The sequence below is a fragment of the Kryptolebias marmoratus genome, linkage group LG17, assembly GCF_001649575.2.
Source record: "Kryptolebias marmoratus isolate JLee-2015 linkage group LG17, ASM164957v2, whole genome shotgun sequence".
Lineage (NCBI taxonomy): Eukaryota > Metazoa > Chordata > Actinopteri > Cyprinodontiformes > Rivulidae > Kryptolebias > Kryptolebias marmoratus.
Window position 1 is genome coordinate 3,345,888 of NC_051446.1, and position 27,717 is coordinate 3,373,604.

The 27,717-nt window shown below is 43.3% G+C and overlaps 1 protein-coding gene across 18 annotated transcripts in view; it reads right to left on the reverse strand.

Annotated features, from left to right (window-relative positions):
* Positions 1–27,717, reverse strand: part of itga11b (integrin, alpha 11b) — a 158,273-nt gene that overhangs the window by 28,631 nt on the left and 101,925 nt on the right. For 5 of the 18 annotated variants that reach the window (XM_037980767.1, XM_017438585.3, XM_037980760.1 and 2 more), the window contains 5 exons: positions 26,875–26,973; positions 23,353–23,429; positions 8,693–8,776; positions 8,263–8,359; positions 702–815 (listed from right to left, as the gene is read on the reverse strand). In XM_037980767.1, the coding sequence (XP_037836695.1) occupies positions 702–815; positions 8,263–8,359; positions 8,693–8,776; positions 23,353–23,429; positions 26,875–26,973 (471 nt within the window). Of the gene's footprint in view, positions 1–32; positions 93–701; positions 816–1,550; positions 1,646–8,258; positions 8,360–8,692; positions 8,777–10,273; positions 10,326–10,413; positions 10,740–10,843; positions 15,660–15,763; positions 16,114–22,026; positions 23,066–23,352; positions 23,430–26,874; positions 26,974–27,717 lie in introns of those variants that run through there. The other 13 variants (XR_005234294.1, XR_005234293.1, XR_005234298.1 and 10 more) reach the window with 12 other exon arrangements.

Sequence of the window (27,717 nt, forward strand, 5' to 3'; positions counted from 1 at the left end):
ATCTAACCCAGTAGGTTCGATGCTCCAGCGAAGGTCTGATCACCGCCTGCTGCTTAAATCCTGGCTGGTCTCATCAGTGGTATGAGGAACACCTGTGGAACAATAATTAGTGGCGCCGCCCAGAGGGCGGAACCAAAACCCAGATCCTCACAAAAAGAGCTTACTTGGATATGATCTGTGTATGCTTGGGCAAGAAAATAAAACGCACATCCTAGAATACAGTTTTGCAAGTTGTACATGTTAAAATAGGGTGTGACTATCAAAAACTGTTTGTTCAAAAAGTGGCCAGATGGCTTGCTGGTCACTTGATTGCAAACACTCAAGAATTCAGAGATACTGTAACTGAAAGTTTTTATTTTCTTGCAATTTTAGAACCTTTGAGTAACCAAGTAATTTCCATCAGTTACACCCTAGTAAGATTCTACCTTTAGGATTACTGTACCATGACTGAAAGTCTGCACCAATACACTGTTTTCATAACTAATTCAAAATGTGCTTTTGGCATATTCTGCGGGCTGTTGTGTAATTAAACAAACTTGTGTTTTTGGACAACCTAATATATTTTGTCATATTTTTTTAAACATTTTTTTGAACCACAACAAGCATGTAATATTCAGTGTGTTCAAAGTATTCAAAGTAGTAAATTGATGGAATTATATTTTCTTTATAAAATTGTATTAAAACCTTTTTTTCCTGTTTACCTGTTCGATTCTGTAGTTTGTAATGTCCACCAATTGGTTCCCCTGGGGAGTCACAGCCCAGATATCAGTCTTGAAGAAGATGTGCTCTATTGAGAATATGCCCAGGTTCTGAATCTACAAGCAAAGTAAAATAAATAATTAAGTAAATGAAGTAAATCAGACAAGAAAAAAAAAATCACAACTTAAATTGCAGATATACAAAACAAAATTATAAACAACACTTCTGTTTTTTCTCCCATTTTTCATGAACTGAACTAAAAAAACTAACTTGTTCCACATATACAAGAGGTCTTTTTCTCTCTAATATTTTTCACAAAATAGTATGTCTATGTTAGTGAGCACTTCTCCTTTGCCGAAATAACCCATCCACCTCACAGTTGTGGCTTATGAAGATGCTGATTAGACAGCCTGATTATTGCACAAGTGTGCCTTAGGCTGGCCACAATAAAAGGCCACTCTAAAATGTGCAGTTTTATCACACAGCACAAAGTCACAGATGTTGCAAGTTTTGAGGGAGCATGCAGTTGGCATGTTGACTGCAGGAAAGTCCACCACAGTTGTTGCTTGTGAATTGAATATTCATTTATCTACCAAAAACCGTCTCCAAAGGCGTTTCAGAGAATTTGGCAGTATATCCAGCCTGCCTCACAATTGCAGACCACGTGTGACCACACCAGCCCAGTACCTCTACATCGAGCATCTTCACCTCCAAGATTGCCTGAGACCACATGTATTATTTTGAAAAAATACTCAGATATGGAATACCCAGATCATGTGAGACACTCTACTTGGGGTGTCTTACATATGATATAATTAAAAAAGTAGATGAACACTTGGTAAAAATCTTACTTTCTGCAAATAAGAAAGCCATCACAAGATTATGGCACAAAGAGGAACCACCAACTGTGGAGCGGTGGGTGTGCATTGTGGAGGAGATCAAGTTGCTGGAAAACAACAACAACAACAAAAATAATCATTTTAAAATTGCAACAAATTGATGCCCCTAGAATGAACCTCCAACATACAGTATATGATTAAAAAAAGGAACTTTTAGAGAAAATGAAGCCAAATCCTGAAACGTCAGGCTCATTTTTATGTTTACTTCCCATCCCGAGCCGTCTGGCTAACAGTTGATCTTTGGTACAAAAACACCGTAGACAATATCCAGTAACTTGGACCAAAGGAGTGGACCAACATTTCATGGGCAATCTGGATCTACAGTATCTTAGTCTTATCAGTAGTGGAGTCTTCCACTACCGCTGTGTGGATGCACAACAGCCTGGGGCTGCTGTGGTCTTCTGGTGCTGGATCCACCTGTCTTTGCTACTCTTGGGTGCGGTAGATGGCAGGCCTTCAACTGTTCATAGCACTCATTTAACTGTGCATCACCAGGTGGCATACTCACGCACACCCACATAACATGAAAACACTTTTGTTTTGTTTTTTTGACTTATATATGTGTATGTATGTGTGTGTTTGTGTGTGTATACATATTTATATACACTGCCTGGCCCAAAAAAAGTCACCACCTGGATTTAACTAAGCAAATATGTACGAACCTCCTATTGGATAATTACTGCATAGGCGATTGTTTCAGTTGGCAACAAGTTATTTAACCCCAACTGGTGCAATGAGTTGCTTCTCATTTCTGAAACAACTATGTTGAATGACACATCCTGTGGTCGAGGAAAAGATGTCAGTCTGTTTGAGAAGGGTCAAATCATTGGCATGCATCAAGCAGAGAAAACATCTAAGGAGATTGCAGAAACTACTAAAATTGGGTTAAGAACTGTCCAACGCATTATTAAAAACTGGAAGGATAGTGGTAACTCATCGTCTTTGAGTTAGAAATGTGGCCGGAAAAAAATCCTGAATAATCGTGATCCATGATTGATTAAACGTTTAGTGAAATCAAATCAAGGAAAAACAACAGTAGAACTCCAGGCTACGTTTATAGTGAAAGTAAGAGCATTTCCACGCACACAATGCAAAGGGAACTCAAGGGATTGGGACTCAACAGCTGTGTAGCCTTAAGAAAACCACTAATCAGTGAGGCTAACTGGGAAAAAAGGCTTCAATTTGCTAGGCAGCATAAAGATTGGACTCTGGAGCAATGGAAGAAGGTCACGTGGTCTAATGAGTCCAGATTTACCCTGTTCCAGAGTGATGGGTGCATCAGGGTAAGAAGAGAGGCAGGTGAAGTGTTGCACCCATCATGCCTAGTGCCTACTGTCCAAGCCTGTGGGGGCAGTGCTATGATCTGGGGTTGCTGCAGTTGGTCAGGTCTAGGTTCAGCAACAATATGTGCTCAAAGAATGAGGTCAGCTGACTACCTGAATATACTGAATGACCAGGTTATTCCATCAATGGATTTTTTCTTCCCTGATGGTACATTCCAAGATGACAATGCCAGGATTCATTGGGCTCAAATTGTGAAAGAGTGGTTCAGGGAGCGAGAGACATCATCTTCACACATGGATTGGCCACCACAGAGTCCAGACCTTAACCTCATTGAGAATCTTTGGGATGTGCTGGAGAAGCTTTGCACAGCGATCAGACTCTACCATCATCAATGCAAGATCTTGGTGAAAAATTAATGCAACATTGGATGGAAATAAATCTTGTGACATAGCAGAAGTTTATCGAAACAATGCCACAGCGAATGTGTGCGGTAATCAAAGCTAAAGCTATTTAGCAGCAAAGCTAAGCAATTTAGATTATTTTAGCTACTATTTTGCTCATTTCTAGATATGTTTAGTTTCATGATTTTACTTAGGTTCATGATTGATGTTTTTACTTCTGTATCTTTATATCTGATTATGATTTAATTTAGATTACTTTAGCTACTATTTTGACTGTCTCAGCTCATGCTTAGATATGTCTGGTTTCGTGATTTTATTTAGATTATCCTATATTTCATTTAGATTATACATAATTGATGTGTTTTTCTTTTTTTGTGTTTCATTATGTACCTGCTGTATTGTATTCTGTTTTTATTTCTGTTGTAAAACACTTTGGATCGCCTTGTTGCTGAAAAGTGCTATATAAATAAATCTCACTAATCTCTCACTAAAGGCGGTACAACAAAATATTACTGGGTAACCTTTTTTTGTTTTTGTGGCAACTTTTTTTTTTTTGGCCAGGCAGCGTATATATGCTCATATAATAGCATTCCAACAGTGTTGAGTTCTCTGCCCTTGTCCATGAATTTCTTGTTCCAGTAGCCCATTTCTCATCAGAATGTCCTGGTTCCACAACAACTGAAGCAAACCTTGTTAATCCGAGCTACGTTCGAACCAGCATCATTTCACTAGCAAGGACCACGCCAAGATATGAAAGTTTAAAGTTTTAACGATGAAGGGATGAAGGGATGAGGGATGGAGGGAGGAGGGGATGTAGAGATGAAGGGAAGTAGGGATGAAGGGGTCAAGGGGTCAAGGGATGAAGGGATGTGGAGATGAAGGAAGGTAAGGATGAGGGGATGAAGGGAAGAATGCATGAATGGTCATCTGAGGAGAGTGCTGAAGGGCCTGAGATGTGAAGACTCTTGCATGGGGTTTGGTCTTCAGGAAACAAATCTCTTATTTTTTCCAGAGTCAGCGTTGGACCCCAAAAGTGACAGAATTAAAAGGAGGAGAGACGAGTGGGATCTTGAAATAAGTCGCTGAGATTGTTGAGAATGTACGACTGGTATGCTTGGGATGACCAGCGACCTAAAACTTGAATAATATGATCTGACATGCCCTGACTTGACGAAGACGAGGCAGCTCCTATTCGGAAAGAATGAGCGGAATAATGATCCGGGGAGATGCCTGACTTTAAGAGGACTTGGCAGAGATGACCTGAGAACCAGAATCGAGTGACTTGACTTCCTGACTCTATGATGAAAAGAGGATCCTGGGGTGAAGCGTTTGCTGAAAATCTAGACTGAACGTAATTGAAGATTGGCTTGTATGGGCTGAGGAAAGAGTTAAGATGAAAGATATAAATAGGACAGGATACAGCAAGCTGGTCGCGCCCAAAGCGCGGAGGGGAAGATGAAGGATTCACGATCAGGAAGTCGAGAAGGTGGATAACGTAGGGGAGTTTGCAATTGTTAATAAGAATCCAGCAAAGAGCTTCAGATAGAGAGTTGAATATTTTGTGGCTACTACGACAGCCGAAAGTGAGGCGAACTGCAAAGTAGAATGCCCCTTTCCAAAACACGCCGAAGAAATGCCAGAAATCTGAATGAATGGGCAGAACCTTAAATGCACTGGTAATGTCTGCTTTGAAGAGCCTGGCACCTTGCCCTGCCAAACAGATGATTTTGATGGCGTGATTTATGGTTGCGTATTGCATTGAGAAATCAGGAAACGGAATGATGCTATTAATACTGGGAACGTCGGAGCCGTGAGGAGCTGAGAGATCTATGATTAATCTTTTATTACCGGAGTACTTCCGTGTAGTGATACCGATGGGACTGACGCGGTAAACGGAGAAGGGTGGTCCTATCATAAACCCTTCTTTAACTTCTTTAGCTACAAGATGATCAACCATGTCAGGATCTGAAATAGCGGACTGAAGATTGTGACAGTGGTAGTTGGAATTTGGAATGATATCTATACCCGGATGGAATATGGATATCTCGGGATTTTGGAATGATAGGAGGGGGTGGGGTGGCTGCGGACAACCGATTAGAACTTGAAGGCATGCAAGCTGATTGAGGAGTGCGTAAACTGATTACTGATGTACAAGCAATAGCTGGATGGGATGGAGCGCCGCAGAGATTACAGGACAGAGAGGCACGGGCGGCAAAAACTCGACAATATAATTAAGAGTCGAGGAGCCCCCAGTATGTGCCCTGATTGAATTGATGTAAGCGGGCTGCAGCTTGGTTAGCAAAAAGAACGTGATATTGGTAAAAGCCTGTGCCTCCAAAACGGAGAGCCATGTCTAGAACGATAGAGAGATAGTCGTCTAATTCGGACCTGCGATCTGGAAAAACGGAGCAAATTGTATCCCTGAACAGAGAGAATGCTAAGGCGAATTTGATGGACATGAGCTCTTTAGAGTGAGGACTTAAAGAATGACTTAATTGCATTACTCCCTGGCTTGTATATATTTCCCTAGATTGACTAAAGCTACTTAGAGATGGCTGGAGAAGAGGGGCTAGATCTACATAGTTACCGTTTAAAATCTGCTGCCGCAATGATGGTGAAACGGGAGAAGGACATAGTACTGATGAAGAAGGCTGAGCGGGAGGAACTGCGGTGGAGAGATTGTAAAGGCTGGTGACGGAATGAAAAGCATTTAGAATTAGTGGGGGAAAAAAAGACGGGGTTTGAAAAGGAGGGGAGTACGGAAGAAGTAGGTGGAATTGCAGGAAAAATTCCTGGCACAGATGGCTGAGCCGGGTTCACGGGCGCTTGAAAAGAAGCTGGAGCCAAATTAGGGTGAGTAGCAGAAGAAAAAGTAGATGGGGAAATGAGTGGTAGGGAGGAAGTATGTGGATTGAAATTTTGCAAAGCCTGCGAGGACAGGGCCTGAATGACGTTGGATAAGAGCTGGGAAAGTTCTGACGTAGAGGGTGCAGGCACATGCGGTAATGTAACCTGGCTCCCACCAGGGGGAGCTGTCGACGAGGTGGGAGGTCCCGCAGTTGACGACGGGATGACGTCACCGGAGATGTTGGGGGAGGAAGCGGAAGCTGGAATAATCGCGGGAAGCTCCGGTTGTTCAGATGACGGCGAAGCAGATGTTTGTTGAGGTATGGAGGATGAAAGCAGTTGAAAGAGTTTTGATTTATTGTCTGAACGACAGGAAGGGATGACTTTTTCTCTCAGAGAGCGTTGAAGACGGGCGACGGTCCAGGATTAGAGAAGTTGGCGTGTTGGAATGACTGAAGAGTAACGCTGAGACGCAGACGTGCTGTGATGTGGCTGAGAGGCTCGGGAATGACGGTGAGGTCCAGGGCTTGTTAAGCGACGCCTCGCGATGGTTGTCGGCCGCGAGAGTGGGAAGTAAATGGAGGTGACGGATGGACTTCAGATGAGCGAGGAACTGGAAGAGAAGCAGCTTGAGATGGAGTTTGAAGACTGAAAATCACGGAGCGGAGCCACTTGGAACCTGAAGCTTGTCTAGCGACGGAAGGAGGGGAATTTTCGGCTGCAGATGGAGTGTCGAAGAGATCCTCCGAATTGGAATTGTTGATATCAATTTGCAAAGCGTCTTCCATGGTGAGTAGAGAAGACGAACAATCTTTTTGAAATGGTTTTGACATTGACGAAAACGTAACGTTGACGAAAACTTAACAAACTGAGTAGAATGAGTGAGCGAGGTATAAGTAGACTGCTCAGAATGATTAGAGGTGTGGTTTTGGGTGTGGCCCTGCTCCCGAACTTAAGTTAACTCATTAACTTCATTTGTATGTGTTTTGCTCATTGTGTAACCAAGATTTCTCAGAGGTTAGCAACAGGATTTGAGCCCTCGAACCCCTGAACTCTCGTACCAAAGTTGTGTGACTTAACTGCTGTGCCAACTCCCAGCTAGTCCGGACCCAAGGCCAGACAATAATAATCATGAAAGACCCCCAGAAAGGGGCAAATCCTCCCAACTACTGGCCAATCACCTGAAGGGAGCACTTTTTTGGGTGGAGTTAAGCTTCATGCCCCATTCTAGTTCAAGTAGTATTCATCAGGTTTTCCTATGACGTTGCAATTCCATAATCCCTTTCCGTTTTCTCATCGAAAGTGCGCATGTGGAAGCTTGAGTAAACAAAATGCTATGTTGAAAACAGTTTTGTTTTGAACAGGTATGTGAGTTGTTTCTTTTGTGTTGACCGATTGTTAAACAAATGCATAGTAGTGTATGTTCATATTACAGTACAAAATCCAGTTGTTAATAATTCAGTTTAATATATATGAAAATTGCAACTGTTGGGCAGATGATTTGTTTCTGTTTTGGACTTTATTTTGAAGGTTTTGAATGACTAGTCATTCAACTTTGTTATTAGTTGTAAACATTTGAGAAAAGTTTAGTAGGTTTGACATGCTTTATTGTCAGTGCACGCCAAGCCACTCTGGGGAAAGGTGTGCATGTGGAAGCCTGGGTACACGAACTGCTGTGTTGAAAACATTTTTGTTTTGAGCAGAGTAAATCTGCCATGTCAGCTGCAACACTTGGGGGTCCTTGTCTGCTGCTTCTTTGACCAACAAACACACATAACGCAGAGTATATTCAGAACAGATGAGTCGGAAGAGGTCGGCTACACATACAATTAGGATTTCATCTTGAGATATCCTTTTTATAGAGCAAATCTGTTCTGGCACATGTAAGTAGCCATCTTTATACTGATATAATAACCTGGCCAAAAGAGGAGACAGAAACCACAGACATCAAGACACAAAAAACCCTCACAATGCACTTAGTGTACAGTCTCAAGCTGCTTGATTTGAGTTCACCACAAATCCAGTCCCTTGAGGCAAATCATTTTTCACAACACTGAAACTACTGTCAACAGAAAAAATATTTCTTTCAAATTTTTTTTTGGTGAGTAAATTGTTTGATGTCACTTACTTACATAATAAGTGAGGTTGAAAGCAGGAAAAGTGCTGTCTGTTTGGTCCCACGACAAGGACGAATCAGCTTTGATTTCAAATCGAGGGGGGTTTAGCTCTCTGTAAGGAGAGGAGAGGACATAGAAGAATTCAATATGGACAATAATTTATTTCATTTTTTAAGATCATGTAAAAGTATCCAACTGAACAGTAAAACACTGACTCTTCTATTTATCTTATAATGAATAAAGACAATTTTAGATAGCAGTCAGCAAAAATTATATATGTCACTTTAAAAAATAACTTAAAACTGTTTCACACATCTTTAGATTAACAAACATTCCATATATTAACTGTTAGCACTCATTCTTTTTTCAGATAAGCTCCAAGACTTTTCATTTAATACAGATTAGTTTACATCAGAAAATTTTTCAAATTTTTTGTTTTACTCACCTGGTGAAGAGAAGGTTAGTTTCATATTTCAAAGGGAGGAAGTTGTTGTTGATGTTGTCATCAGGGTATTTCTCCTCTCCTTCACTGATTAAGACAAATAGACATTTTAAAGTACACTTTATTATTTTTAATAAACGCCTAGCATTCCTTGAAGGAAAGCATAATGTCCACTGTATTTCATGTCAGAGCTTTGGACTAAGATTATTTTACAAGAAAGGATAGAGTTTTAGCTGTTTTAGTCAAACCTTGTAAATGACATAATGCACAATCTTATGCAATACTGCAAGATGTGTTATTGCTCAGAGTATGTGTTGAAAATGATTCTCTACCGCAACAATTTTAAAGTTAATATCTGCAAAACTAACCGAGTTATACATTTTTGTGCTGCCTAACGTGTATTAGCTGTGGTGGCCATCTTGAATTGGAGTTATTACATGTTTGTGTTAAAGTTTAAGTCAGTCTAAACTATTGTCTCCAATTTTAATACAAGCTCCACAACACAAACAATACTTAAAGTCACAAACTGTATACCAGTAACTGTTGAGACTACATTACAGAACATTTGTCAGGATTGGGGTGTTGTTGAGTTATTTTTTTGTGTTTCTTTTGCATTAGGGTTTTTGTTTCATGTTTCTTGTGTTCCCTGTGTTTATTCCCCAGTGTTTAATATGGTTTCTTTTGTGGTTCTATTCCTTGTGCTATCACTCACTTTCCCTCAGTAGTTCCCAAGGTAATCTGCCTCTACCACCCACACCTGTCCAGTGTTACTAATCAGTCACCTGTTTCCATTTCCTCGTTTCCCTCAGCCTTTAAAATCTGTTCATCTCCGTCCACTATTCACTGGTTCATTGTCGTTCTCATACGCTGTCTGGGTTTCCTCGTGTCTCGCCTTTCATGTTGCTTGCAAGGTGAAATCTGTAAGTTTTTGTTATTTAGTTTTGTTGCTGCCACATCAGCTTTTATTTTTTTTAATAATTTAGTTTTTCTTTGGAGCTCTGTATCAGTCTGCATTTGGGTTCAAACCATCCATCCACTAAACCTGACAATGTTGTCTCTATTCTCACTCTATCCTCTCTAACAGTCTTTTCTGTCCTGTGCTATCCTAGTAGCCCCCTCTGGTGACAAGAAGTAAGAAGAGCAATAGAACAGAGCAACAATGCATTTATTGTGTAAACCTGAAAAACCATCAACCTAACTACCCAAAGAAACATTCTCACTTTTCACAATCATTTCTTTAAACCAAGTTATTTCATCACATAATCTCTTGTCAAGGTTGGTGCATGTCTTTACCTTTGCAGAACAGTTTGTTTTGGCATCCATTTTGGGCTGAGGGATTCCTCTACTATATGAGTTTTTGATGTTTCAATTGAGCCCTATGAAAAGAGCTAAAGTTGTGTAGCATTCTATCTTTTCCCATCACTGAGGATGGATGAGCTCAGGCCAGTTCGCTGTTGTACTGACAAAGGATTGCTGTACTGGGTCTCTGTCATGATGGGCTTAACTAAACTTTTAACCCACATGCAAGAACACCATGCAGAAGAGAGATGAAAAAGATAATAATTTATTAGCAAAAAACCGAACAGAAATGGGTCGAGGTCCGGTCCAGGAGCCGGGCTGCTGAGTGTTCAGCGCGCTGGAGAAAACAACAATGGAGATGGTGAGTTTGCGGTCGTCGGAAAAAAGGAAACTTATCTTTTGAACGACGAGTAGGGAGAGCTTACTTGGTCGGAGTTATTTTTGGAACGGGGGGGAAGTAGGTGTTGATCCGGGGTCTCCTTTAGTTCCGGGTAGTCCTTCCAGTGGTTAGGGGTGCGCAAGGGTTCTTCGGTGCGCCGGAGGAAGCTCGGAGGAGGGGCGGCGCAGGAGGGCGGACAGGTTGGCAGTGGCTTGGAAGTGTCGGGGAAGCAGACGGACTGCCAATCGGGCTAGAGCTGGAGATCGGAGTTCTACTCTCACCGGTGGGTGTGGGGGCTCGGGCATCCGCGGGGTAAAGCCCACGGCTTCACGAGGAAACAGCGAGAACCCGGTCAGGTTCTACAGAGATCACCTGAGGGGAACAGAAGCCACAGGGAAACAAATTATTCTCTGGTCACAAGGAGGCGAGAAACAATTCAAAGTACTCTGAGCAGGCTCGGAGGGGCTGTGAGATACCATCACTGGCAACACTCTGGCGTTGAGGTACTGGCAGTCCGCTTCTCTTAAGTTGCCGGTAACGAGGTGATTATCCACCGGTGTGGGGATGACGTCAGCTCAGACGCCCTCCTGCCAGCCAACTAGGACTCCCCCTAGTGGAGAAAAAAAAACCCAAACAACCCCAGGACCTAACAGTACCCCCCCCTCAACGGTCGCCAGCTGGCGGCCGAGAAGAACAGGAAGAAAGGGAGGCTCGATAATGAGAAATGAGAGTGGGGTCCAAAATAAAGGAACCAGGGACCCAGAGGCGGTCCTCCGGACCGTAGCCCTCCCAATCAACTAGGTACTGCCACACACGGCCCCGTCGACGGGCGTCCATGATCCGGCGAACGCTATAGGCGGGGTGACCACCCACATACAGGGCGGGAGGAGGGGGCTCGGAAGGCTGGCACAAGGTGCTGGTCTGAACTGGCTTTATTTGAGACACGTGAAAGGTCGGATGGATGCGAAGGGTGAATATTCTTAAGGTGAATATTCTTAGTGGATAACCAAACCTTTTGTCCTGGTTCGTAGGCTGGAGCGAGGATCCGTTTACGGTAGGCAAACCTCTTATTATGGAGGGCGGTGTGGTTGAGGGCATCTGTGGCGATTCTCCAGATGTTCCTGCAACGGCAAATGTGGTGACGGACAGATGAGACAGAGATAAGGGATTCGTCAGAGTTAAACAGAGGTGGTTGGTAACCTAAAGATGCTTTGAAAGGAGATAAGCCAGTAGCGGCAGATACGTGACTATTGTGGGCATATTCTACCCAGGGAAGATACTGGCTCCAATCTGATGGGTTGGTTGAAGTGAAACAGCGAAGAGTAGACTCCAGTTCCTGATTTAGCCGTTCCACCTGACCGTTCGACTGGGGATGATATCCGGACGTTAACACCACCTTAGCATTAAGAGCAGTACAAAACTGTTTCCAAACCGACGAAGTAAACTGAGGACCTCTGTCAGATAGGATCTCTATAGGGATCCCGTGCAAACGAAAGACATGTTTGAACAGGAGCTGGGCAGTCTGGAATGCAGTTGGAAGTTTTCTTAGGGCGACTAAGTGGCAGGCCTTAGAGAAACGGTCAATGATAGTGAGTATTGAGGTCATACCTTTGGATGGTGGGAGGCCGGTGACAAAATCGATGGCGACGTGTGACCAGGGGCGCCTCGGAGTGGGAAGTGGTTGTAAGAGTCCCGACGGGGGTTGATGTAGTGGCTTGTTACGTGAGCAGACTGTACATGCTTGTACGAACCCCTTAACATCCTTATGGACGGATGGCCACCAGAACCTGCGATTTATTAAGGAAATGGTTCGGCTGGTACCTGGGTGTCCAGAGAACTTAGACGAGTGGATCCAGTGCAGGAAACGGGCTCGGACAGCTGAAGGGACGTAAATCCTGTTCGGAGGACAGTTCTCGGGGGTTGGTTCAGAACCTTGTGCTTGTTTGATTATGTCCTCCATCTCCCAGGTCACAGCGGCCACCGTACAGCTGGGGGGGAGAATACTGGCGGGAGTCCTCTCCGAGTCATCTGGTGCATATAGGCGAGACAGCGCATCTGGCTTTATGTTACGGGTACCTGGACGATAGGAAACAGAGAGATTGAACCTTGAGAAAAACAGAGACCAGGGGGATTGTCGTGGGTTTAATCTTTTAGCCGAGCGGAGATTGGAGAGGTTCTTGTGATCCGTCCAGACCAACACTGGATGTTCCGCCCCCTCCAACCAGTGCCTCCACTCCTCCAAAGCCAACTTTATGGCTAACAGTTCCCGGTCTCCCACATCGTAGTTCCGTTCAGGCGGTGACAATCTGTGTGAAAAGAAGGCACATGGATGAGTCTTATTATCAGAGCTAGAAACCTGGGAGAGGACTGCTCCAACCCCCGTGTCAGAAGCATCCACCTCCACGATGAATTGTCTGCTGGGATCAGGTTGAACGAGAACCGGTGCCTTGGAAAATAGGGACTTCAGTCTCTTAAAGGCTGCCTCAGCAGCTGGGGACCACAGGAACTGAATCTTTGTAGAGGTGAGAGCGGTTAGCGGTTGGGCAGTCTGACTATAGTTTTGAATGAAACGTCGATAGAAGTTTGCAAAGCCTAAGAACCTTTGCAGTTGTTTACGTGTCTCGGGGGTAAGCCAATCCAGGACCGCCTTTATCTTCTCCTCCGTTGGACTTACCTGTCCGCCCTCAAGGATGAAACCAAGAAAAGAAACAGATGGTTTGTGGAATTCACATTTCTCCGCTTTAACGTATAACTTGTTCTCTAGGAGCCTTTGTAAAACGAGACAGACATGATGTTTGTGTTCGGCCAGGGATTTGGAGTAGATAAGGATGTCATCTAGGTAAACAAATACAAAAATGTTTAGAAAGTCTCACAGGACGTCATTTACCAAAGCTTGAAAACAGGCAGGTGCATTAGATACCCCAAACGGCATGACTAAATATTCAGAGTGTCCTATGGGTGTTTTTAAAGGCAGTTTTCCACTCATCTCCCTGTTTGATTCGAAGGAGGTGGTAGGCATTACGCAGATCTAATTTGGTGAAAACAGTAGCCCCATGAACAGGTTCAAAAGCTGATGACAACAGAGGTAACGGGTACTTGTTTTTGACTGTGATCGGATTTAAACCCCGATAATCAATACAGGGTCTGAGCGTCCCGTCTTTCTTACCCACGAAGAAAAAACCTGCCCCCAATGGCGATAATCCCATTGGGGGCTGGATAATCCCAGCAGCAAGTGATTCTTTGATATATTTCTCCATGGTTTCACGCTCTGGGCGTGAGATGTTATACAGGCGGCTGGAAGGCAATGGTGCTCCAGGCAATAAATCTATGGAACAATCGTACGGACGGTGAGGGGGAAGTGAACAGGCCTTTGTCTTGTTAAACACGGGTGCGAGGTCATGGTATTCTGCTGGGACGGATGAAACATCTGGAGGATCAGCCTCATGTCTCACCGCCAGGGTGGGACCCGGTGGGACGGCAGAACGGAGACAGGAGGAATGACAGTGGGTAGACCAGGATTCGACATGTCTCTTGGACCAGCAAAGGTGAGGATTGTGTAAGATTAACCAATCAAACCCTAAAACGACAGGAGAGTTGGCAGAGGGGAAAACAAAAAATGAAATATGTTCCCTGTGATTACTAGAAATAACTAGGAGCAGAGGCTTTGTTTTGTGTGTGATTTGGGGCAAAAACCTTCCGTCCAGAGCAGATACTCGGAGGGGGGTAGACAGTGGGATGGTCTCTATGGAGAGTTGTCTGACAAGTTCGGCATCAATGAGGGTTCGTTCACAACCCGAGTCTATCATCACTGAAAGAGGAATATGTTGGTTACTGTAAAATAGTTCTGCAGAGAGACTCAGGCGGGGAGAAGGGTTTTCAGTAATCTGACCCACCAGGTTCCCCATTTCGACTGGTGGGTCTAATGGTTTAACTTCTTTGGACAACGAGCGATGAAGTGACCAGAATTCCCACAATACAAACAGAGACGACTGGTCATGCGCTTCTGACGCTCCTCGGGAGCCAACCTGCATGGGCTCCAGTTCGTCTTGCGAGGGCGGAGGGTGGGCAGGTTGAACTGGTAAAAAGGACCTGAAGCTCTGCAACTTATAGCCCTTTTCTCGTCTTCTAGATCTGATCCTGTTATCTAAACGAATAGTTAACTTGATCAGATCCTCGAGGCTGTCTGGTTCCTCGAGTGTTGTTAATTCGTCCTTTATAGATTCATTTAAGGCATGGAAATAGGCGCTCTTTAACGCGGGAGGATTCCAATTGGAAGCTGCTGCCTTAATACGGAAATCAATGGCGAACTCTGAAACTGATCTCTGTCCTTGTTTTAAATTCCACAGATCTCGAGAATTTGACGTCTTGTCAGGGTCGTAACAGAAAACTTGTTTGAATTCCTTCAAGAAATCCACAAAAGAGCAACCTAAATTGGTGGGGTCGGGGAACTTTGCTTCTGCCCAGTCTAATGCCTTTCCTGATAGGTGTGAGAGCATAAAAGCAATCTTAGCGCCGTCATGAGTGAAACTTTGGGGTGAATAATTAAATACCAATGAACATTGTAGAATGAATCCCCTGCACTTACTTGGTTCACCGTCAAACCTTTCTGGAGCGGGAGGACGGATCTCGGAAAACCTGGGTGGATCAACTGGAGCTGGATCTGGTGCAGGGGTAGGAACAGGTGCTGTTGCTGGAGATTGTTGGGAAGACATACGCAAAAAGTTAGCAATTTCTTGCAAACGTTGATTAGTCTCTGTCTGATCGGCACTTAATTTCCTTAAAACAGATTCATGCGTTTCCAGAGTTGTTTGCTGGTCTGCCAGCACTCTTCTGATGGCGTCTGCTGGGCTAATTTGTTGGCCAGAGTGTTCTGTCATTATGGGCTTAACCAAACTTTTAACCCACATGCAAGAACACCATGCAGAAGAGAGATAAAAAAGATAATAATTTATTAGCAAAAAACTGAACAGAAATGGGTCGAGGTCCGGTCCGGGAGCCGGGCTGCTGAGTGTTCAGCGCGCTGGAGAAAACAACAACGGAGATGGTGAGTTTGTGGTCATCGGAAAAAAGGAAACTTCCGGAGGAAGCTCGGAGGAGGGGCGGCGCAGGAGGGCGGACAGGTTGGCAGCGGCTTGGAAGCGTCGGGGAAGCAGACGGACTGCCAATCGGGCTAGAGCTGGAGATCGGAGTTCTACTCTCACCGGTGGGTGTGGGGGCTCGGGCATCCACGGGGTAAAGCCCACGGCGTCACGAGGAAATAGCGAGAACCCGGTCAGGTTCTACGGAGATCACCTGAGGGGAACGGAAGCCACAAGGAAACAAATTATTCTCGGGTCACAAGGAGGCGAGAAACAATTCAAAGTACTCTGAGCAGGCTCGGAGGGGCTGTGAAATACCATCACTGGCAACACTCTGGCGTCGAGGTACTGGCAGTCCGCTTCTCTTAAGCTGCCGGTAACGAGGTGATTGTCCACCGGTGTGGGGATGACGTCAGCTCAGACGACCTCCTGCCAGCCAACTACAGGACTCCCCCTAGTGGAGAAAAAAAAAACCAAACAACCCCAGGACCTAACAGTCTCTTCCTTTACCATATAAAAAGATTTGTGTACTCTGACCATAGTTCCAACAATACCTTGTTCACTTTTTCCTTGTTGTAGAATCACTTTATCTCTAACTTGGTTGTACTGTTCATTGTCATTAGGTGGAGGGTGCCCAATTTTGTCCTCATTGATCTTCCTCTGAGAAGCTGAAAAGGGAATTCACCAGTATATACAGTGATATACAGTAGTGATGGTACACACTTGTTTTGATGTGCCTAATGCGCCATTCACTCATGAAATCACACCCCTTACCATCCAGAAAAAGGTAACAAAGCACACATCCAGATTGTGTATGGTGCCAGTTGCTTTAGGAAAAACTTTAGTCATGCTGGCACATGAGAATCTCCAGGGCATGGTGCAAACTAAGCAGCACCTACGTAATCTGTATTAGTTCCCAGGAATGGACGCACTGGCCTAGACGTATGTCTTAGCCTGCACACTCTGCCACAGCCTTGATTGTACTGCAAATACCTTTGGTGCATTGTTACAACCATGTTACAACTATGACATCTTTTCTTCAAACTTACCAGGCAACTCCTCATGCCATCACACATGTGTCACCTTTTGAGTTAATGTTTGGTAGAGAAATGAGAACCAAACCTGTAATCCTGCCATTGACACTCTTCACCAGCAATGACGCTGAAGTGTGTTGAAGATCAGTGAGTCTTCAAATGTCAGACTCAGATAAAAGGATTAAGGCTCAAAGCCCATTAACGGTCAGTGGTCAGTGTTCCTTCCAAGGTCACCTAAAGAGTGGGGATGTTTTCAGAGGGTTGGCAAGGAGGCAGCTAATGCAAGCAGGAGTCAGGCCACAGGCGACGCAAAAACTAGAGCAATTCTTTCTTAACAGTATGAAAAGTTATTTCTCAATTTAAGTTTCTCTTTATGGGTTTATCTTTGTCTGGTGGACTTCAAAACACTGAGGAAAAAACAAAAAAACTGACTGCCATCAGTTAAATGAATATGTATTGTAGTCTGATACAAGACATGCGATTATTTTCTATTTTACTACCTAATGTTATACCTCAAAAAGGAAAAATGTTTTGACACTTTGCAGAGATTATTACTTTAAAGAGGGAAGTAATTCTTTACATTGTGGGAGCATGTTGTATCTGCATATATTCTGTGACTGTGTCACTGGGTGTCACTGTATGATAGTATTGAGTGTGATATCCTAGTAAAGATGAAAGAGGGAGATGTTCCTATGCACTGTAAAAAAATGTACAGTTTGTTGTAGCTGCCTGAAGTTTGATAAAGAAAAGAAAATTAAAAGTATTTCTGACTTCTGGTGGCAATGCGGCGAGGAGCGGGTGCATTCTGAAGAGCTAGAGCCGATAATGGCCAGTTTCATACTTTTACCTTCCACCAACAGGGCTCAATCTCTAGGAGTGTTGCACAACTTAATCAGCACTGATGAACAGAGGAAAGAACTCACTGCTAAAGAGGACCCCAAGCCCTAAAATTTACCAAATGATGCTGTAACATCCCTGGGCAAACAAAGCTAATGTTGCTCACGTTAACGCCAGCATGGATCAGCCTGCTGTAGCCGAGAAAAACTCAGCAGTTATAAATGAAATTCGCATTATGAATCAGAATCTTCAAGACAAAATACAACAGGTTGGAACTGACGTGACCACATTTAAAGATAGTCTGGATGTTGCCAGCCTCGGTGGCAACATCAGGGAAGCTGAGAATAAAGTGTTGAAGTTGGAAAATGAGAATGCATAGCTTATTGGGGTTACAGTAGGGGTTGAACCAATTAGTCGACTAGTCGGTCTAGGACATCTCGCAAGTTTTTACATTTCATGTCGACTAGTCGCAGTCACATGATTGCCAGTGCTATTCTGACAGCCTGTGCTGATCTGACAGCACAGTATACGTCACAAGACACAAGAAAAATAAGTTAATACATTAGTTTAAATGATATGTAGATGGATATATGCATATTTGTGGTTTCACAGTGTTTTTAAAAGTAGGTGGAGTTGCAGCTGCAGTCAACTACAAAACACGCCCCGTTTAAAACTCGTCCCCTCCTCGTTAAGTGGGGATGTCACTTAGCCGGCTCGCGAGTGTCTTTGTCACGACGATCTAACTAATACATTATGATGTTATGTTGCTGATTAAATAAAGATCTGTGGTAATGACAGCTGCTGATTAAATAAAAGCCTGTGGTAATGACAGCGTATACTTGTCTGACATATGTCATGTAGCCGTCAGTTCGTGCTAAGGGTATGACAATCTGACAGCTGATCTGACAGAACACTGGCTACAAAATGGCGTCTTCAAAACAGATCGAGGACAAGCCTGCATCTTGTCAAACAGGTAGAAATTCGTCAACAGTGTGGAAATATTTCACTAAAGATGACTCTTCTGGTTTAACTACTGTAACATGCAAAATCTGCAAAGCTGTGCTGAAGTACAACAAAAGTACAACCACGATGCACAGTCATTTGAAAAGGCATCCTCAAATGCTAGCTCCAGAACAACCAGCTCGATTCAGTCAGTTGTATGTGACTTCATTCATGAAACGCCCAGCTTTGACAGGATACCGGCGGCAGCAAATCACAAATTTGCTTGTGAATTTCATTGTCAAAGACATGAGACCACTAGCTGCTGTCCACGGAGAAGGATTTAGAGATTTGCTACAGTTTTTCAAACCTGGCTATGACGTCCCATCTTACCAGCGCTATTAAACACCAGTATAACAACCTCCATGAAAGAATCACTAAATGAAAGATCAGAGTGTGTCACTGACAGCAGATCTGTGGACATCTTCCACTATGGATCCATATATTACAATGTTACGGCCCGGCTCAGATGGCCGCAACAAAAAAAAGATAGGGAGGACATGGCAACCAGAACATTTTTTAGCCTATCAGAGACATTTATTAAAAAGATTGTCTAGGGGAGTAATGGGCAGCAGCCCAAGATCTAATATGCTGGGGTGCTCCGAGCCTGGTCCTCCTCATGAGTGCAGATCGGTTGGCCCCCACAGGTCTCGGCTCCCAGAACAAGCGACGGCTCCCACAACGCGTCCAGCTCTCGCTTCGGCTGGGCCTGGATCTCGTGTCATCTGCGCCTGGTTCTTGCGTTGGCCCCACCCACATGAGTGGAACGTCACTCCTTACATACAATCCAGGTGGCCATGTAATCAGAAGCACCTCCCACAACTGAGGACCCTAATTGACAAACAATTTACTGCCACACACACAGGAACGCACAACAGGGTCCGTCACATACAACAACGGCTCATTGCATCACTGAGTCATGGGAGCTGAAAGCCCGGGTGCTGTGCAGATCTCCTATGTCCTAAAAAAAAATATTGCTGCCAACATCGCAGATCGTCTGTCTTAAGCCTCCCTGGTAAGGTCTATTCGGGGGTTCTCGAGAGGAGGGTCCATCGGATAGTCAAACCTCGGATTCAGGAAGAACAGTGTAGTTTTTGTACTGGTCATAGAACACTGGAAAAGCTCTACATACTCAGCGGGGTCCTTGAGGGTGCATGGGAGTTCGCCCAACCAGTCTACATGTGTTTTGTGGACTTGGAGAAGGCGTTCGACTGTGTCCCTTGGGGAATCCTGTGGGGGGTACTCGGGGAGTATGGGGTACCGGACCCTTTGATACGGGCTGTTAGGTCCCTATATGACCCTGTCAGAGCTTGGTCTGCATTGCTGGCAGTAAGTCGGATTTATTTCCGGTGAGAGTTGGACTCCGCCAAGGTTGCCCTTTGTATGATTCTGTTCATAACGTTTATGGACAGAATTTCTAGGCGCAGCTTAGGTGTCGAGGGGATCCGTTTGTTGACCTTAGGATTTTTGCAGATGTTGTAGTCCTATTGGCTTCATCAGGCCATGATCTACAGCTTTCGCTGCAGCGGTTCGCAGCCGAGTGTGAAACGGCCTGGATGAGGATCAGTGCCTCCAAATCCGAGGCTATGGTCTTGAGCCGGAAAAGGGTAGAGTGCCTTCTCCGGGTCGGGGAAGATGTCCTGCCCCAAGGGGAGGAGTTTATGCATCTCGGTGTCTTGTTCACGAATAAGGGAAAAATGGAGCGGGAGATCGATAGGCGGATTGGTGCAGCGTCTGCAGTGAAGCAGGCACTGTACCAGTGGTGAAGAGAGAGCTGAGTCAAAAGGCGAAGCTCTTGATTTACCAGTCAATCTACGTTCCTACCCTCATCTATGGTCACGAGCTTTGGGTAGTGACCGAAAGAACGAGATTGCGAATACAAGCGGCTGAAATGAGTTTTCTCCGCAGGGTGTCTTGGCTCTCCCTTAGAGATAGGGTGAGAAGCTCGGTCATTCAGGAGGGACTCAGAGTAGAGCCGCTGCTCCTCCACGTCAAGAGGAGCCAGTTGAAGTGGCTCGGGCATCTGGTTAGGATGCCTCCTGGACGCCTCCCTGGTGAGGTGTTCCGGGCACGTCCCACCAGGAGGAAACCCAGAGGAAGACCCAGGACACGCTGGAGGGACTATTGCCCCTTTTCCACTGGCTCAATTTCAGAAGTCCCACTCTACTCTACTCTGCTTGGCTGTATAAAAAATGCATTGCTTTTCCACCGGCCAGTTAGGTCGGTAGCAGAGGAATGCCTCCTTGTGTTGTGGGGGGCGGAGTGAGGGGGGGCAAGTGTGCGCTACCAGAACTTGCCGCCACTTATGGACAACTTTGGCCCTGTGTTGTTGCTGTTTTTTAAACTTTTGGGGATTCTCCTGAGACTTCAGGAAGAGAGGCGCAGTGGAAGAATTGCTCTGGATGCTGCCGCGATTGTTGGGCAGAGTAGGACAGCTGTTATCAGCCGGAGATTTCAAGCTTTACAGCGCCTTCAGCTGGGGGACAGACGGCATAAATGTTGCAAGGTAAGCTAACGCTGTTGTTTATATTCCTACTGTTCACTCTTTACGCTTGCATCTGGCCACACCCAAGACCAATGAGTGAACAGGAGCTAAGCTTGCGCCACCCATGAATGAGGGCCGGCCCGGCTGGCCTAACTCCGAAGCAGGGACCAAAAAACAGGGACCATACTCGAAAAAATGCCAGTGCCCAAAGCAAGCGGAGTAGAGTGGAGCCGGGACCTTTAGAGCCAGTAGAAAAGTGGGCATTTGTTTCTTGGCTTGCCTGGGAATGCCTTGGGATTCCCCCGGAAGAGCTTGACCAAGTGGCTGGGGAGAGGGAAGTCTGGGTCTCCCTGCTTAGGCTGCTACACCCGCGACCCGACCCCGGATAAGCGGAAGAAGATGGATGGATGGATGGATGGATGGATGGATGGATGGATGGATGGATGGATGGATGGATGGATGGATGGATGTTTTAAAATCATTTAAACTTTTATTTGCTGCAAGCCCAGGAAGGAACAAAACATCCCATATCTTTTAGTGCAGGAGCTTCAGCAATGGCAGTCAGGTGATCTTTACTGGGTAACATGTCCTTCCTTGAGCTAACGTGTCCTAGGAAGGGAATATTTGACTAACCAAATGAGCTTTTGGTGAAGTTGATCTGTAAGTCCACATCGTCAAGTCAAATTTATTTATGTAGCACTTTTCAGCAACAAGGCAGTTTGAAGTGCTTTACAACTTCAAAAACATATTACAATAAATGAGTAAAAGTAAAATAAACAGATGAAAAACCAAGCTAGGAAACTAAGATATAAAAAAGCTAAACTAAACTTATCTAAAACACAGGCTAAGATAAACTAAAGGAAACTAAAGTAAAAACTAAACTTAGCCAAGCAAAACTAAAGTAACTTTAAGCAAGCAAAGGCAGGATAAAATAGACTACATCATAGTAGCATCATGTTCCTTGGAGTTTTCATACACTATAATTTCATCCAAATAGTTCTGTACTCCTGACAAATCTTTCAGAACTGTGCATTATTTTTGGTTGGCAGATGGTACTAAAGTAAGTTCAATTGGAACTCATCCAAACATTGTGTTATGAAAACAGTAAGACTGTGACTATCAGGGTGTAGAGTGGTAGAAGCTAGTGGTAAGCTGAGTTTAAATTAATCTAGCTATAGTTTTGATCAGGCAGTTTTGAGAACACATCTTTCAAATGAAGCAGAGAGTGACAGTATCACACTTTTATTAGGTTTACAGACATCAACACAAAGCCACAAGTCATTTTCTTGTCACCACTGGAGGACTCAACGATTCAGATTCGTCCACTGGTCCATTGATGCCTGCTTGGAGTAAGTACTTGAGTCCTGCTGAAGTAGGACTGCTACTTCAGCAGCGTGCTGAAGAGTTCAACCTTGTGATTGAACCCTTTAACACATCCAAGATGGTAGGCTGAAGCTAAATCCGCATTATTCACCATTAATGTTTTTGTGTCAGTAGGAAGTTCTTTTGCATCATCCTCCTTACCAGATCTCCACCAGTGATGTTACTCTGCAGTGCTTTAATCAGGTCCAGTAGTGATGATCCAGTCTTCATTATATAGAATGATGCTGAAGCTTTGTTCTTTTGATTTCTTACTCCAGCTATAGCTTGACAGCTATATCACCTTTTGCATATGTGATTAGTTTAACGTGGGTTCTGTCAGTGGGCATTGTGCAAAATGTTGGTTGTACACAGTTTCTGGTAAAATATCTACAAAAGCTTCAGTGTCTACAGTTAACTCCAGGACCTGGGAGTTTCTTGTAGTGCTTAAATATTTACTTTAAATGTGGTTTTATCAGTTGCTACAGCCATTAGCTTAACATTGGAGCTCTGGAGCTACGACTTTTCTCACTAACTTCTCTCATAGATGATTTGCATACTTTAGCACAATGTCTCTCTTTTTTGCAAGTTATCACATTTTACTTTAGCAGCAGGACAGTTTTTGTCATAAGCCAGTTGTTTATCTAACCCACAGCTTTTTAAAACTTGCCTGTGTGTCAGGTTGGGGAGAGCTGGTCGAGCCCAAAATGCAAACAGAAAAGGAAAACAAAAGCTGACAAGGCAGCAAATAAAACTAAATAACAAAAACTTACAAAACCAGGATTGCAGGAACACGAGGGGAACCAGACAGCACATGGGAGTGACAATGAACCAGTGGGGAAGTGAAGAAGATGAACCAGTTTTAAAGACAAAGGGTAATTGGGAAGTGGACACAAGTGACAGATTCTAAACGAGGGACAAGTGCAGATGGGTGTGGCAGGCCGACAAGTAATGAACAGAAGAAAGGTGAATAGTGACAGGAGACAAAGGGCACAAGGAGCAAAACTATATAAAGACAAAATTAAACATGAAGACAACCAAATAATACAATAAACCTAATATAAAAACAAACCCAGGACAACCAAATCCTGACAGTTTGTCCAATAAATCGTATACTTTAGTAAACATTATATTCAATTTAATTTCCTGTAACAAAAGGAATTATGATATATAAATGATTTCAATTCTCTCACCTGGTAGTCACCATGACAACTTGTGCATGATCCAGAAAAACAGAAGGGTTGAATTCAAACTCCAGATGGAACGCTACCTGGACAAGAAGCACATATGTGGTTTTATCAAAACTTAAGGGATATTTCTGACAGTCCTAACTGCAGAGTAAAGAAATCAAGCCGATGTTCTCCCATCATATCCTGGCCTATCCAAAAAAGATTACCTCAGCTGTCTGTGCTTGAATCAGTAGGATCCAAAGTTAAATGCTTTGGGGAATTTTATAGTTCACGTTTGCAAAGTTATTATTATTGCATCTTGTTTTTAATCCTCCCGTGACCTTTGGGTCAAATTGGAAATAGTATAAGCAGGGTGGAAATAGCAAAAAAACAGGGCTGAAGTAGCTAAAACCAGGGCTGAAGTAGCATTAGCAATAGCTGCAGTAATAATTGCATAAAAATACTGAAACAAAAGAAAAGCAGAAATTAAAAGAGCTGAACGCTCCATTCATTTCAGAAAAAAATGGCTGCAGAAGCTAATATCTTAAACAGCCAAAACTGCACAAATACCAAAAGTAATAGCTGGAATGGAATTAATAAGCTGAACATTTTGATATATGAATTGCTAATGTAGCACAAAAATTGTGGGACGAGTTAGATGCCGAAAAACATAGGAAATAGTTATGATAACCCTTACAAAAAAATCCCATGAAAATCCCATGTGACTTTCACATGTGATCACATGTGATCACATGCGAATCACATGTGATTCCAACACTTCCACAAGTGAAATGCATTTAAGCATTCACACATTAAGAATATTAAAAGCATTTACACAAATAAAGGAAAGATGAATGGAGCAAACTATAGAGAAACTGTTGAGATCGAAGCCCAGACTCAATCCAATTCAGAATAACTAATTTGGTTTATAGTTCGTAAGACACAAGCAGCACCAATCCAACCTTAAGGAGCTGGATCAATTTGGTGATGAAGAATGGACAAAAACTCCAGTGGTTAGGAATACCAAGACTATAGAGACAGAAATAAAGAAACTTGTCTCTTGAACTGGTACAGTTTCTAACATGGTGCATTTTAGAAACAGTTTCAATCTGTGTATCATTCATTCTTTCCATTTTCAATTGACAATAAAAAATCAAATAATGAAAAACGGACTGGTTGATTTGTTTTTTAATATAACACCAAAACAAAAAATTGCCTGGTTTTTCATATTTTACTTTTAGGCTAAGATCAGAAACACAAAATGGAAAAACGGGCAGCAGGACAGAATTTGATTTTAATATTTATTTGGTCGGGTTTAGGTGACCCAGAAGTGGCTCTTTGCGGCAGCTAAGGTAATGTAGTGGATACTATGGTGGCGCTAGAACCACTGATAGAGGACATGTTCAACAGCGGTTTGATCCTCGAAACAATACGTAAGTCTCCATGGCTGATGGGTCTGACTGGATTATCTGGTCCTGATTGATCGATCGAACAAACATAAATATGTAGACACCTCATTACGTCCTGGAGTGCATCCGCTGTCGCCGCCATGTTGGACAGATCTCTGCTCTTTCTAAGAGCCAAAAGGAGTAACCACAGAGCGAGCAGCTATGACCGGATTTTATATCACGGGATTACCTTTCACAAGTAAGACTGAACAATAATTTTAGTTATTTGACCATTTATTATAATATGTTATCGTAGCTAACGTTATTTGGCAAACAACAAAATGCTAACAGGATGAACTGGTGTTCCTCTCTCATAGCTCTTTCTGTTTATTTTTCTTCACATTTTGAAGGTTTCCCAGTAGTAGTAGTTTAAGGAGGCAATGGGAAGCTGCAGTAAGAAGGGAGGGTTTTGTTGCTACAGAGTCGTCTCATCTCTGTAGTGAACATTTAACAATGGCAGCCATCTTGGAGTTGGTTGACTTAGTCAAACTTCCAAAATATTGAAATGCCTGCCATATCACGTCACAGCACAAACCTGACAAATCAATCTGAATCATATTTCTAGTAATTTTAAGTAGTAACAGGAAAACACATTTAAACATTTTTGATGTTAAATGTTGTTAAAGGGGACCTGTTGTGCAAAGTTCACTTTTTGCATGTTTTTGTATGTCCATTTGGGTATCTACTGCTTTTAGAAACAGTCCTAGCACAAGCGCTCGTTTCAAAAACCTCTGGATTGTTGCGTCACAATCCTGAGCCCAGCCCCTCACCTAGCAGCCCAAGTGGAGCTCCACCCACTTCATTACAAGAAAACCATCTGCTGGTTTTACTGCTGAACAATGTCTGCTGGAAAACGAAAATGTTTTGTTGTCGGCTGTAGTATAGAACATGTGTCCATGCATGTTCTCCCAGTCACAGAGAACAGAGCTGCATGGACTTGTGAAGTGAAACTATAATATAGACACTCCTTACCAGTTAGAATCATGTATTAATGTTCTGTAATTCTATTGATTGTATTAACCTGAGGATGAGAGCAACTCTGCACTGGTGAGGTCATGTGAGTTTGTAGTGTACGTGACTGCCCGCACCAACTACGAAGATAACAAGGTCTGGAGGAGTCAGCTAATTAGGAACCGAAACCCACTCTAAGAAAACCACCTGCAGAAGATGGAGAAAAACAAGTCCATATATAGGGTTCCAGAGAGATGACCGAAGGAGGATGGGCCAGTTCTTTGTTCAGGTTAAAATGCTATGTTTTAGTGATTTAGCTCAGACATCTTCTGGTGTTCCTGCTGTGAGCTGGTAAGGAGTGTCTCCCTTAGTACTAAGGCTAATAAATCTGTTCAACTGAAGATACTGTTTCTGACCATTTTTTACTCCTGGTTTCTCTGTGCATTTTCCGGTCTGTCGTGAGGAGAGGGTTTTTTAAAGTTTGAGTTTCATTTGGGTAATATTTTGTCTCCTCAACAAGTGTCATATACTGATGTCATGACAATGATCTGGGGGTAATCGGTTCTCACCTTTCCACTTTCCCAACTCAGTTGTTATGCACGTTGTTTTGTCGGCCATGTTGGTGCTGGTGTTCATCAGAATTCAAACCTGAAGAGTTTTCATTTGATTGCAGAGATCCAGCCATCAGTTCAGGTTCATACTAGTATGGTTGTAGATCCATTACTCCCATGAAGTCTTCCGGCATTTCTTTTTGTTCAAAAAAGGTGTTTTTTTTCCATTTCCATTAGTAAACAACTGTATAGTACCGGTGTTCATGGCCGGCTGTGGCACAGTTCTTGTCATGAACCCGGACAAAAAACAGTAAAAAGTAGTTTAGCCGCTTTTAGCTCTTTTCTATTTTCTTTTAGCATTTAGTTAGCTTTTGCCAAAAAAACATTTTTGAAATCTTTTTTTGATATTTTTAACCTTTATCTAGCCTCTTTTGCTAATTTTTAGCTTCTAAGTCCTGCTTTAATTTTTTTATTTATTTCTTTAAATTTTTGTTGTTGTTTTTTATATATTTTTGCTCATTTGAAACCTGAGCAACCCCTTGATGCTTAAACTCTTCCTGTACAAACTTTGGGGCTTTTTGTCACACCAAACCCACCTGCGACAGCGACTTCATGAATGGAGAAGTGATGTTGCAGATTCTTCGAGAAGCTGTTCTATTCTCACTGGAACACTCGATCTGGATATCTGACTGGTCCTGGAAGATGATATAAATGATCTAGTTATTATCTGGTAAATCTGCAGTTGAGTTGAATGTAGTAAATGGTGTCGAAATAGTCTGGATCAACTAAGAACAAAACAGAAAACTCCATCCATCCATCCATCCATTTTCTTTACCCGCTTCTCCATTCTGGGTCGCGGGGAGCTGGTGCCTATCCCCAGCAGTTACTGTGCGAGAGGCAGGGGACACCCTGGACAGGTCGCAAGTCCATCACAGGGCCACATAGAGACTAACGAGACAAACAACCATTCACGCTCTCACTCACACCTAGGGACAATTTTAGAGTCATCAATTAACCTAACATGCATGTTTTTGGTCTGTGGGAGGAAACCAGAGTACCCGGAGTAAACCCACGTGTGCACAGGGAGAACATGCAAACTCCACCCAGAAAGGCCCCAGGCCTGGAAGCGATCCTGCAACCTTCTTGCTGGGAGGTACAGAAAACTCCATTAATGTTAAATTTTAAAATTATATTAAAGTCCTCCGTCCTTTCATTAAAAGAAACAATTTATTTTACAATTTAAACTGGCCTAAAAAATGAAAAATAAAAATACAAATTATAAGGACAGAAACTTCTACCATCGGAAACTGAATTTAAATTGCTCAAACTGAATCGGTATTTGCATAATTTGAAATTAATTTCATTGGCTTGAAAACAAATTTCACTTGATTGAAACTGAATTAATTTACTTTGAAACTATTTCGTTGTATTCACAATTC